Source organism: Gavia stellata, chromosome 3 (genome assembly GCF_030936135.1).
Source record: "Gavia stellata isolate bGavSte3 chromosome 3, bGavSte3.hap2, whole genome shotgun sequence".
Classification (NCBI taxonomy): domain Eukaryota; kingdom Metazoa; phylum Chordata; class Aves; order Gaviiformes; family Gaviidae; genus Gavia; species Gavia stellata.
In genome coordinates this window covers 6532934-6545411 of record NC_082596.1, presented here as the reverse complement: position 1 = coordinate 6545411, position 12478 = coordinate 6532934, and the positions used below count along the sequence as shown (strand labels likewise).

General features: G+C 39.6%; 1 protein-coding gene and 1 pseudogene across 1 annotated transcript in view; both read right to left on the bottom strand.

Moving 5' to 3' along the window:
* Nucleotides 1-792: 792 nt before the first annotated feature.
* FAM135B (family with sequence similarity 135 member B) overlaps nt 793-12478 on the bottom strand; it is a 145743-nt gene continuing 134057 nt past the window's right edge. Inside the window, exons 13-19 of the mRNA XM_059815340.1 lie at nt 10331-10497; nt 9015-9106; nt 6300-6397; nt 5854-6005; nt 4936-5046; nt 2353-2466; nt 793-998 (exon numbers count right to left, since the gene is read on the bottom strand). Of these exons, the coding sequence (XP_059671323.1) occupies nt 793-998; nt 2353-2466; nt 4936-5046; nt 5854-6005; nt 6300-6397; nt 9015-9106; nt 10331-10497 (940 nt within the window). The remainder of the gene's footprint in view (nt 999-2352; nt 2467-4935; nt 5047-5853; nt 6006-6299; nt 6398-9014; nt 9107-10330; nt 10498-12478) is intronic.
* LOC132316809 (5S ribosomal RNA) lies at nt 11698-11816 on the bottom strand (annotated as a pseudogene).

Below are 12478 nucleotides of genomic sequence, written 5' to 3'. Positions count from 1 at the left end.
ATAACAAGCACAATAATGATCCTCTATAAATGTAAACAGAAGAAATGTTAACAGATGCCACTGAGATTTTAAAAGTAATCCAATAGATTCCTGTTGGTTTGGCAGCTTCTAACTTGAACAAAATTCTTCCCAACTTAAAGTTGTTGTTTTTTAAAAGATAAATATCAAGATTTCTTCATTTTATGTTAAATATTTCAGTCCTTTCCATTATTTGAATCTATGTATGTTACAAATTATTACCAGTAATGGAACCATCCAAGTATTTTCTTTCAACAAATGGAAACATTGAAACTTTCATAAATGTTTTTCAGACTTCTCAGTTCATCACAAAGAAGGTTTTAACCTGAGTTCACATATGCTTGTTTCCTCTTGTGTTAACTACCCGAAAAGTGCTACAAATGTATAGCTTTGTTAATATGTAAATAAGCATTAAATCAAGGACAGCCAAGTTCCTGGGTTAATATTTAGGAGAAATAGGACTCATATTGGTCCAATCACATTTAGACATTTAGCCTTCTTATCCTGATTCTGTACTTCAGAAGTGACTCATGTCTTTATGTGGACAAAGAACATAGAAACTGAAGAGGAATATTTATTTCTTCCAAAAGCACCAATATTTGGAAGCTTGAATGCCTTAAAGCCATAGTACTTACTTTATTCTCTGAAACAGAAATGGAAATGGAGAGTTTGGAAGTCCCACCTGATCTCATTTCTAACACTTCACTCTTCTGGCTAAAGGATTCTCCTCCATTCAATGAAAATGTTTGCCTCTGTTACCCCGTACTTCAGGCACTATTTGAAGTAGTTGAGTCCTGCCACGAGGAAGAACTTCTCCAGGAAAAGTTCAGAGTCCAGCACGGCAATGTGGGCAGCCCGGCCTATCAACGTGTTGGCGGTGTTTGGCAGAGCATGGAACACGTTGTGTCTGATCAAAGTGCAGTCCTTTGCCCCAATCAAAGGCTGGAGCAGGTTGTTAATCATTTCTGCATAAACAGGACCTGCAAAAGAGTTTAGATGTCACACCTACGTGCCAAAGCTGCCAGATCCCTTTCCTTCCTTCCAGTATAATTTAATTACAGTCACAATGAGAAGGAAAATGGAAGCAAGGCCAAAATGCAAGACAGCAGCAGTCCATTTCCAAGATTTGCCAAGTGCCAGGATGCTGTTAAGTTAATGGCGGCACTGGCCTTCTGTAGCTTCATGCCGAAGCTACTAGCATGAAGAGTGGAACACTCCTCAGCATTTAGTCTCATTTGCTCTGTGGTGGAAGGAAGTGCTCTTGTTTCCTTCAGGGGAAGAGGGTTGGTCTCACGCTGTCTGTGAATTCAAATGCAAAAGGGTCTGGCAAGACATAGAGGTCCATTAGGATTTCTCTGGGGAACCTAATGTGGGAAGGATATCATGCAGATAGTTGAGGAGTTTATAGGTCAAAAAAAATGGCTCAGGAAACTTGTACTCATAAATGATCTACAGTGAATGTAGATCTGGCTCCTGCTAGGTCAAACATGTCCCTTAGAAACAACCACTGGAAGAGAAAGTTAGAAAATTGGCTTTTAATTTGTACCTGAGGTAGGACAGCAAGAGCTATAATTTAGGTAAGATATGTGAAGGCAACCATGTTGATTATTTGGCCTGCGTGTCTCTTTCTACTTCCAAAGAGTGCCTCCATTTCCAGGTAATCACATATGTGAAACGGGTATGAAATTACATTGAACTTTATTTCTGGAAGTGGCATCAAAATGAAGCCATCAAACATTTTATAAATGAGGGAGACTGCTAATAACAAAGGCAATACTTGGGACAATACACAGCCTGAGCTCACAGGAGGGCTAGGCCTCTGATAGCATGAGTCCTGATGTGCTTTACAGATTTTATTACAAACCAATATGATTTTAGATCTGTCCCTTGAATTACCTGGCGATCATCCAAACACTATTGAAAACAAAGGGAAAACCCCATAACTTTGGATGCGCTGAGAGAGATTTCATTATGTGAAACAAAGGTTTCAATACAATACTAGTAAATCAGTAGACTACAGAAAAACATTGTCAAAAGCTAGTTCTATTATCATCACTTTTAAAAAAATAAATTAGAGGGAAGGGGAAGAATCAGTAAGAAACCTTTGATTATGACCTGATTGGATTCTGTTTTCATCAGACAAAGAGCTTCTTAAAAAGCTTCTTTTATTGATTTCAGTAATTTCCTGTGGGAAGAGAACACTTTCTTCCTTATCAAATAAACATTCGAGTTTTCATCATGCTGATGAAAAACCCTTCTAATGCAATGACCTCAATTACACAAAAACACAATTCCCCAACAGCTTTGTAAATATAGAAAAGATCTTAAACATACCTGTGTGTCTGTCCTTAAGTGCATTTTTGCACATTTCTATTCTTGCTGAATGAAAGGGTACATATCTGTCTTGGGGTGAGGCCACTAACACAACATTTTTAAAGTACTGAAGACCTGTGGCAAATGCATTAAATATATTTATCACAATGATGCACAGCGATCAAAATACATACAGTGTCAGCATGACTACTTCGTGTTCAAACACATTTGAAAATCTACCATGCAAAATAGATGATAATAATTAAAACATGCAACACAAGCTTAGAAAGATTCATAATAGCTTAAACCCATTTCTGCTGCTTCTGCAAACTATTTGTTACTTATCGACACTCATACAGCTTAATTGTATGTCAACAAAAAAGTAAGAACTGTCTCTGTTTGAAAAAAAGTGTTTGATTAAAACCTTAATCTTGCAAATATTTATGCCTCTAAACATTGGAAACATATGTACAGCCCCACTATGGTTAATGAGTGGTTTTGGATAAGTAAATGTTCACAGGAATGGGGATCACATTCAAAAATAACACAACAAATTAGCACAATTTTCAAACAAAAGAGAAAGAGGGAGAAGAGAAACCAACTTCACTGCTATGATGTCATACTATTACATCAGTGTTGAGGGAGCCTTGGGATCCAGTCCCTGAATTCAGCAGTCCCTTGATAAGTGCATACTGCTGGTACATAGACTGGAAACCAGGAATCTTCCCTCTTCCCTGGAGGCAATGGGGCCACTGATGGACTGTGGAAACAGGCTCCCGTTGTTTGCCCTGTCTGTGGTCTCTTGAGCCCTCCATCACCCACATTCAGCAGAAAAGTAGCAACATGGACACAGATGATCTAGTCTGCTAGTTCAGAGAGTATCCTGAATGCAGAAGAGCTGTGGCTTTGACCTTCATCTTTCCCTCCACCTTATGGGAAAGGGGCCCAGAACCAAGTCCTTTGATTTCTAGATTTTCATAGAAAAGCTGACCATCACCACCACAAAGAGTCCTGCTAGCTGCTTTTACTAAGCCTGGATGAAGCTGTCTATCATTTTCTTCTTGTGCAATCAAACCAACTGAGTTTGTGACTTCAGTCTGAGGTGAAAGGTAGAAGCAACAGTGAGTGTTAACATATCTAAAATCTTACGTGAAGAGGTTCAAAAGGGAATAATGTTTATTTTTTCTTTCAAGACAAGCACAAAGAACATTTAAAGAGATTGAAAAGTAGCAGGGACTTCTACTTTAAGAAGAAAGTCAGAAATTGCTGGAGGCTTAAAGACTTATCTGGGAAAGTGGGCACAACACTGCTTCTGATATTTCTCCCTCTGTAGGTTCTCTCAATGACTTTTGGGACCAGGGTGCTAGAGTAGGGGCACCTCTATTTTGACTCAGTATGCCAGCTCATATGTTCACATCTAGACCTACCTACCTCTTCAGATTTTTCGCCTAAGCATCTACCTGGATGATTCTGACTTTACAGACAACCCTTTTCACATTTAAATTTCTGCCTTCTGCTTTTGCAGGGACAACACCTTAATTTATACCCTGTTAGATCTCCAAGCTAACAAACAATGAATCACTCTGACTCACAACACATGCTTGGAAATTCTTTGCTTGGTAAGTTACAATATGAGCTTCCTGTGTAGACCAAATTTTATTTGAACATGACAGTAGTAAAGCAGACATCAACAATACTCCACAGAAAGGAAAGCCAGGGAATCAAAGAGAAAATTCAAATAAGGAAATTCAAATAATGCCAAGATACAGCAGCTTCCTGTCATTGATTATGTTATGCAACGTGTTCATAAAATTATGAAACAGCTCTATGTCTGTCAGACTAAGAATTAAAAAGTTATATGCACCTTAAGACAGTCTTTGCTTCTTATTAGCAATGTACTAAAGTATGAGAAAAAAATTAAGTATCAAGCAGTGACCTTGTGACTACATATTTAACACCAGTTTACTCACACATAATATTAAAAATAACTCTTAAAAGAAAACATTTGCTTGAACAGAAGGATCATGCTTGCTTTCTTAAGAAAAGCCTAATTTATTTCATTTGTTCATGACAGACCAAGGAAGGGATAAAAAGATCTCTATTTAGACATCATTTTTCAGTGTGAGGCCATACATCTCTCTCTCTAGTACAAAGGTGTCACAGTAGACATGAATAAAATTTGCTCTTCATCTCACAGAGTCATATTTCCTACAGACAAGAGATGTTAAACTTAAACAAAAAAATAAAAAAGGAAAAATGGTTTTCATCTAGTAGCATGAATTAAGCAATGGTGGCCTGTCAAGAATGAGATTTCTTGTCTGCAGAATATAAACTTAGGTGCATATTTACTACAGCATGGAGGTTTTATTTGGTGCTAATAGTTTGGCAAATATATCCACTGTTAACTGGCACAGAAAAAATGCACTGATAAAACAGATACTAGATTTTAGACAGACATTTTTGCCTTTCTCGAAAGCAAGAGTGTTTAAAGAAAGATCATTAACAAAATGCAGATTTCCTTTACTCCCTGGAGGACATGGCAATCCAGAATAATCCTTTGGAATAGCCCCTGATATTTACACAGCCACATCAAGTCCTACTCACCTGTTTTTTGGCTGAGCTGATAGAGGAAACACTTGCGCAGATCTGCATTGTCCCTGAAGGTCAGCTGCAAAAGTGATCCTGACTTTTTCAACTTTTGCATGAGCCATAGACCTGGAATGAAAATACGTGCATATTTTTACCCTGTTTGCTAATTATCAACCAAGGGGATTAAAGACATGTGCCTACAGTAAGGGTAGCACTGTAACTCAATAAAAGCCTTCATTTCCTCTTGTATTGCTAATCAACAAGCAGAAAAGTCTAAGGGTCTCACTGGATAGGGGTAATGGTTTTAAACTAAAAGAGGGTAGATTCAGACTAGATATAAGGAAGAAAATTTTTACAATGAGGGTGGTGAAACACTGGAAGAGGTTTCCAAGAGAGTTTGTAAATGCCCAATCCCTGGAAAAATTCAAGGTCAGGTTGGACGGGGCTCTGAACAACCTGATCTAGTTGAAGATGTCCCTGCTCACTGCAGGGGGGCTGGATTAGGTGACCTTTAAAGGTCCCTTCCAACCCAAACTATTTAATAATTCTATGATTATTCATGTCATAGTAGCATCAACACTCAGGAAGGTTGAACTCTGGGACATGCCATTCCCATAGCACTGTAAGATTCTTCTTAAGCCTTGGAGATGCCTTTCTTTATTGACAGTACACAGAGAAGTGGAAGAATACAGTGAAAGCGAGGTCATCTCTTCACTTCTGCACACCCTTGGGTTTTCCAGGGAACGCTGTGCTGGACCTTGTAGTAGATACTGAAAGCCCCTTTCATTGTGGGTGTGAAGTCTTCAGCAAATATTTTCCACTACTTCAGTGTACAAGTCATGTTCTTACGATTTATTGCTACCTCCATGTGTTGCTCTCTCATGCACTCTGCCATGGACTGCAGCCAGTCATAGCTTTTCCATCAACTCTTACCTGTACTAACCAAAGTACTGTTGTTGTAAAGAGTTCCCAGGTGAGGCCCAGAGAGGGACAGGAATGTGTGTAACTTGTTGAGGTAATAGCGAAACCTGGGACGAGTTAGTACAGATCGAATGATGACGTTACCAAGGGAATGTCCAATAAAACTGTTCGAAAAGAAAGAATTATGTTAACACAAATACCATCTGTATTTTATTTAAATTAAGCATAAGGGTGGCATAAATTGCTCTTGAGGGGAATCTATAGGGGCTTTCAGTAACATCCTTTAGCTACAATTTCACATTTTTTTCAGCCTAGTAGATACTCTTCTGTCTATAACAATGTAAAAATTAATCTCACTGATTCAATGGCTTTTGACACAGGGCACTTTTGGAAAAGTTAATTTCACTGAATGTTGCTCATGTAACTCACTTACAGACATTAAATATCAGAACGCTTACCTTATTCGGGATATGGAGAGGTTGTACAACTGGATATGCTGAATAATTTCATCCAATAATCGGTCAGTCATTGTATCAAAATCAGCAAAAGTATCAGTCTGGTGAAAAATGGAATGAGTCAGTGAATTAAAATATAAAGCTCTTACTGCAGACTAACGTTATTATCAAAGTAAAATGCAAGCAGAAACATAATAACCAGTCCAAATTTTCTTTATACATGCTCAAGGGGAGGGACTTTTCTCAGCCTCCAGGTCCTCTAAAAATTGAAGATCTCCTTTGAAAACAAAGTCATAAAGTCTCACTTTCAGTTGATTAGCAAATAGCTTCCAACTAATATTGCAAACTTACTCACGACAAGTATTTTCTTTCTCACATAGCATCAACAGTAACAACAATACCATGGGTCAGTGTGGGTCACATAGCTATCATTAAAGCCCATGCGGAAATCCACTGTCCTCAGTGAGCTTGCAGGTAATGTAAGGCAAAATTTTCTGTCATAGAGTCTCTTTGACTCTATATTGTGCCTTTTAGCTTCAAGAACACAACCTGAGAATTCAGGTTAGGACTAGAGTCCTAAGACTTTGTAGGGCATGGAAATAGGACCCTCTAGAAGACAATTCCTAGTTTAAAGGGATTAAATTACCTCCTGTGGTTGCTTCTCTTTCTCTACCGACTGTGCCTCTAACTTCAGCATGTGTCATAAGATAAACCCAGACCTACAATTTATTAATAGTAAGATTAATAATATTGGGCTGAGTGATTCCAGAGTCATAAGTATGACCTTAAAGCAGCCTGACTTGACAGCGGTGAGAACTGCTAATGCTCAGCTGCTCTAGATACCATACTCTGCACATGGAAGAAAAGCTTTTGGCATTTAGGATTTAACAGATTACTATGATAAAATAGTTTACAGTATGACACACTGACATGTGGGTTATGGTGATGCTAAGGATGTAATCACAAAATTATTTTGCTATCTTAATGAAATGCTGTGTGTTTGTTATTCAACAGTTATCATTAAGAGAATGAGTGCTTAGAGAGAGACAAACAATTTGTTGCTTGCAACAGTACTGCCAGTTGTGATACAATAAAACAAATAATATATTGTCCAGTCTATATGATTGCAGGCAGATCTTATTCAGAACTGTGTCATTTGGCAATCCAGCAGGACTCTAAATCAAATCCGTAACTAATGAGATGCCACAAAAACAATCATCAAATGTTGGAACAGCTATTCAGAGAAAATATATCAGTAATTAATGCTTTTGTGGCACAATTCATCTTGCTAATTGCAGCTCTTGCAAAGGAAAACATGAGCATATTCACTTTGCAATACAACTTTAAAATAAATGTTCTCATAAACTACAAACAGTCCACTAACCTTCTGCCTGCTTGTTTTGTCTGCATTGATAATTAATGATTTCCTCCTAGTCTCATTATCCCAAAGCTTTCAGGTTGTTTAAAAGTGGAAGAATATCAGCCTGAACGTTAATCACAAACAAAACACATCAAGCATCATATTTCACCTGGTTATATCTCCATCCTTTAGTATCATCTCAGCCCAATTGAGCTTGTCAAATGTATCACAAATGAATGCCTAAAATAAGTGATTTGCATTTTCCTCTATAAGGCAAACTTCAGCTAAATGACTGATTTCTTGGGTCATTTTCAGTGTGGTTCTCAGAGCAGGGAAAAAAAGGGTGACAGGATGCTTTTACAGCATCCAAATAGTCACCAAATCACACAGGTTCTATTTCCAGTGCCATGGGAACTTCCTCACCTTCCAAGACTGTAGAAGCACTAGAAGTTCCCATTATGGGCTCTGGATAATGTTAAATAGAGCTGTTGTAAGATGTTTCATTCTCTGAAAACATGAGAAGAGGCTTTGACGCAAGTCTGAAGTGGTCTCATTATTTTCATCTTGCTTTCGTTCACTGTGCAGGTCTGCTGCTGACAGAGATGTGCACTGGAAGGTGGCAAGTTCGCAGACTTAACGCCAACTGGCCACTTCAAAATACAAAAGCTGTCGAACAAAGAAGGTTGGAAAATTTTGACTCAAGTTTCTCAGCTGCTCATAAATCAGAATAATGTTTCTGACTGGGCACTGGAAATCCTTATCTTCGGCAAAAAGTTAGGCCTCTGGGTCATAAATATGGGTTCATTGCAGGGCAAAAGCACAGATTTAATTTCTGTTTCTCTGCCTAGACTAGCAATGAATTCTTCTGGAAGATGTTTCTTTATCATTCAAGGAAATAAATCTCGTAAACATTGCAACAAGACAAACAATGGCTGACGAGGCAAAGGAAGCTGACAGCACCTGCTGGATATTCCACATCCTCCGGAGAATTCAGCATCACCAAACTTGCTGCTTTCTGTCAGTGCTGTGTTGCCTGGCATCCAACAGGCCGAGGCACCAGGCTGCTAAGTTTGCAAACTGACAGGATATATCAATTTTCTTCTTCTGAGGTCTAGTCCTGTAAGAGCTAATGTCGTTGCCTTTGACTTCAATGCTAATGATAGGGTGGGTTTGAACACCCTATCAAATTAGACAGGAACAGGACCAGGCCTTTGCACTAAATACTACATAAAATTCCCTGAATTCCCCAGTGCTTTTGCTTCATTCAGCTGGTGAAAGGGCTTTGATGAAGGCCCTGTTTCAGCAATGTCAACATTTGTAGCAGATCTAAAGGAAGGCAGAAGTTAGCTCTGTACTACCTGATTTCTTTCAGACATTAGAAAGTCCAGTTTTCCACCAGGGAGTCCCAGTTCTATAAAAGTCTTTACCAGCCGCAGATCTGCACTGTTACCTAGAAATGAATGGTACTTTATAAGATGTAATTCAACAGAAAAATAACTAATATAGAGTCAATGCAATACATCTGTTTTCCTACAAACCTTGACACGAGGGAGCTCTTGCTAAGTTCAAGGAGCTCAGGGAACTAAGCTCACCATACCATAGGATCATGCATTGAAACAGCGGGAGAGCAAGAATACCCACAGCCTGCACAAAGTGGGGCTGGACCTTACCTCCTGCTGCTGGGGACTGCATAAATGGTGGGGAAGAAAGGGCAAAGATCAGGCCCAGAATAACTCTGTCCCCTGTTTGCTGAACAGCAGAGGTAAGACAAAAAGACAAGAAGCGGAGGTCTGTCAGCTACCTCGGCACATGTGCTGGGGTACAGGGGCTGTACCTTCAGATGTAGAGTAGCCTGCCTCCGTGTATTCACAATTAGAGATGGTGCTGAAATACTGTCAGGTTCTTAATATTTTGGGAGATGCCCCATTCCATACTAGGAAATTCCAAAGTCTTCTGTAATGTTTTGTTGGAAAAGGAGGTACCTCCACCTCCTGAGAATGACATTACTGCCACTGAGATATTGAAGGGCAAACAGTCCTTGCTCAAGCCAGCAAGTGTTTGTTTTCCACCTTTCTGAGAATGCCTGAGATTTCAGAGTCTCTACCTTCCTTCTCTGTCACTTGAAGGTTAATGTCTACACCTTTCCCATTGATACCAATAATTTGTCAAGAGAAGTTTCAAGTTTAACATACCTGTTTTCTGCTTAGAAAGCCTATATGTAAAAAATTCCAGGCCATACTTCCTCTACAGTGAATAATGATTTTTATTCTCTCAATTTCTAAAGCCGGCCACTATCTACCCTATAACAGTGTTGGAGGGTTTAAATAATGTTTTCATCCTGGTGATATATTGCAAAACAACTAAGCACGTGCAGAAAGACAAGAAGAGTTACTCTAATGCACTCCTCCTGTACAGAGAAGGACTGATGTACTTTGGTGTAGAATTCTGTTTAAAAAACAACAAAAAAAGTTGCAGCACCCATTTCTTAGAGCAAATATTTAATTTTCTCCTAGATCCTTTATTACAGTGGACTGAATAACATAATAAGGACTAAATACTTAGCTAAGACAAATACTTTCCTTAGACTTTCCATTCTTTGATACTTGCTGAACATCTACCCTTTTTTTTGTTTACTCCAAAATGACTTGAAAACAGCAATTCCTCCTGGCCTTACCATCCAATCCATGGACACAGACAACCAGGTGAATTCCATCTTCCAAATTTTCTTCCTCTTCCTCTGGTGGAAAATATGGGATATCAGAAGCTAGTACAGATAAGTCACTGTACAGAAATCCTTCAATCTTCATTTCTTTTTTAAATTTTTCTTTGGCCTGATAAAAACTGGAGAATACATTAATTAATCACAATAGAACTGGGTGTTCAAAAACAAACCTTCAAACTAGAAATGAGGAGGCTGGTGTTTGCAAGAGGTTAAGTTTGCAGCTTTCAAGTAGAGACCTGATTACTATTCCTTATCTATTCTAGTTGAGAGAAATCAGCATGCAGGGAAGAAAATCTGTTTCTGAGTGATTTGGCTACATACAGGGAATAGCTAAAACCCATTAGCACCTCACACCTGCCAGAGGAATGAAGGATTTACGAAAAATAATTTTCTGCTGGCCCATAACAATGAGACTAAAATACAGAACTAGCAATTTTGCAAGCATCATATGCATTTATAGGCAGGTAGGTGTTCTCCCCGTTCCTCAGACTGTGGAGCTAAAGGATGCACCTTATACGGGAGATATTTTTGGTTTAATTTGGTTTCAGGTTCTTTTGAAAACATTTAGTAGCTAACAGGAAGAGCACAGAATCACAGAATCACAGAATCGCTAAGGTTGGAAAAGACCTTTAAGATCATCAAGTCTGACCATCAACCCAACATCACCATGCCCACTAAACCATGTCCTGAAGTGCCACGTCCACACGTTCCTTGAACACCTCCAGTGATGGTGACTCCATCACATCCCTGAGCAGCCTCTTACAGGGTCTGACAACCCTTTCAATGAAGAAAGTTTTCCTAGTATCCAATCTAAACCTCCCCTGGCGCAACTTGAGGCCATTTCCTCTTGTCCTGTCACTCGTCACTTGGGAGAAGAGACCAACACCCACCTCTCTGCAACCTCCTTTCAGGTAATTGTAGAGAGCGATAAGGTCTCCCCTCAGCCTCCTCTTCTCCAGACTGAACAACCCCAGGTCCCTGAGCCGATCCTCATCACACTTGTGTTCCAGACCCCTCAACAGCTTCATCGCCCTTCTCTGGACACACTCCAGCACCTCAATGTCCTTCTTGTAGTGAGGGGCCCAAAACTGAACACAGTATTCGAGGTGCGGCCTCACCAGAGCCGAGTACAGGGGCACGATCACCTCCCTGCTCCTGCTGGCCACACCATTTCTGATAGAGGCCAGGATGCTGTTGGCCTTCTTGGCCACCTGGGCACACTGCTGGCTCATATTCAGCCGGCTGTTGAGCAACACCCCCAGGTCCTTTTCTGCAGGGGAGCTTTCCAGCCACTCTTCCCCAAAAAAATTATTTTTTACAGCCTACAGCACCCAGTATTCCCAGTTGGTCTCACATCCAAGTACTAACCAGGCCTGACCCTGCTTAGCTTCCGAGATCAGATGAGATCAGGCGTTCTCAGGGTGGTATGGCCATAGGCTCAGTGCTGAGCGAATTAAGCTAGGCCCATTACTACTCAAGGCCTAAAATTTGACACATGGATTCACCCTGAAGCATTCTGCTGGCTGAAGATGTCAAACTCTTCAGTGGCTTTTTGACTTAGCAAAACTTTTCCAGAGCTTTTAGGAAATACAATGTAAGTATAGAATTAGGTAGAAAACTGAGATGGACCAGTTTAGGAGATAGAAACATTTAAAGCACCTGAGGATATAATGGTGAGCAATTACTTACATCAGCCTTACTGACTTCAAAGTGACACAAGAATGAAAATATCTAGCATTCGGGCCATGGACTTGGAGGACTTGCATTCATGTGAATGAATACATGCTTAAATATTTTGCTTTACAAAGAAGGAATAAATTTTGTGCTTAGATTAAGCAGGACTTACAGCAGAGTCTATAAAATGAACCTCAAGATGCTTTAAAAAAAAAAAAAAATAAAGTCTTGGGTTGCAAAGGAATGCACATGCAGAGAGCCAACATTTTGGACAGCTGAATGGGTTGAGAAATTCCTGTGCTACTGTTTTCCCTCAGCACAGCAGAGACACCAAAATATGATGAAAGTGTACATGTGCTAGTGTGTCAATCTGTGAAATGGGCCACTGTGACATCAAGACCACTATGTGGCACTTTTGCCATGATC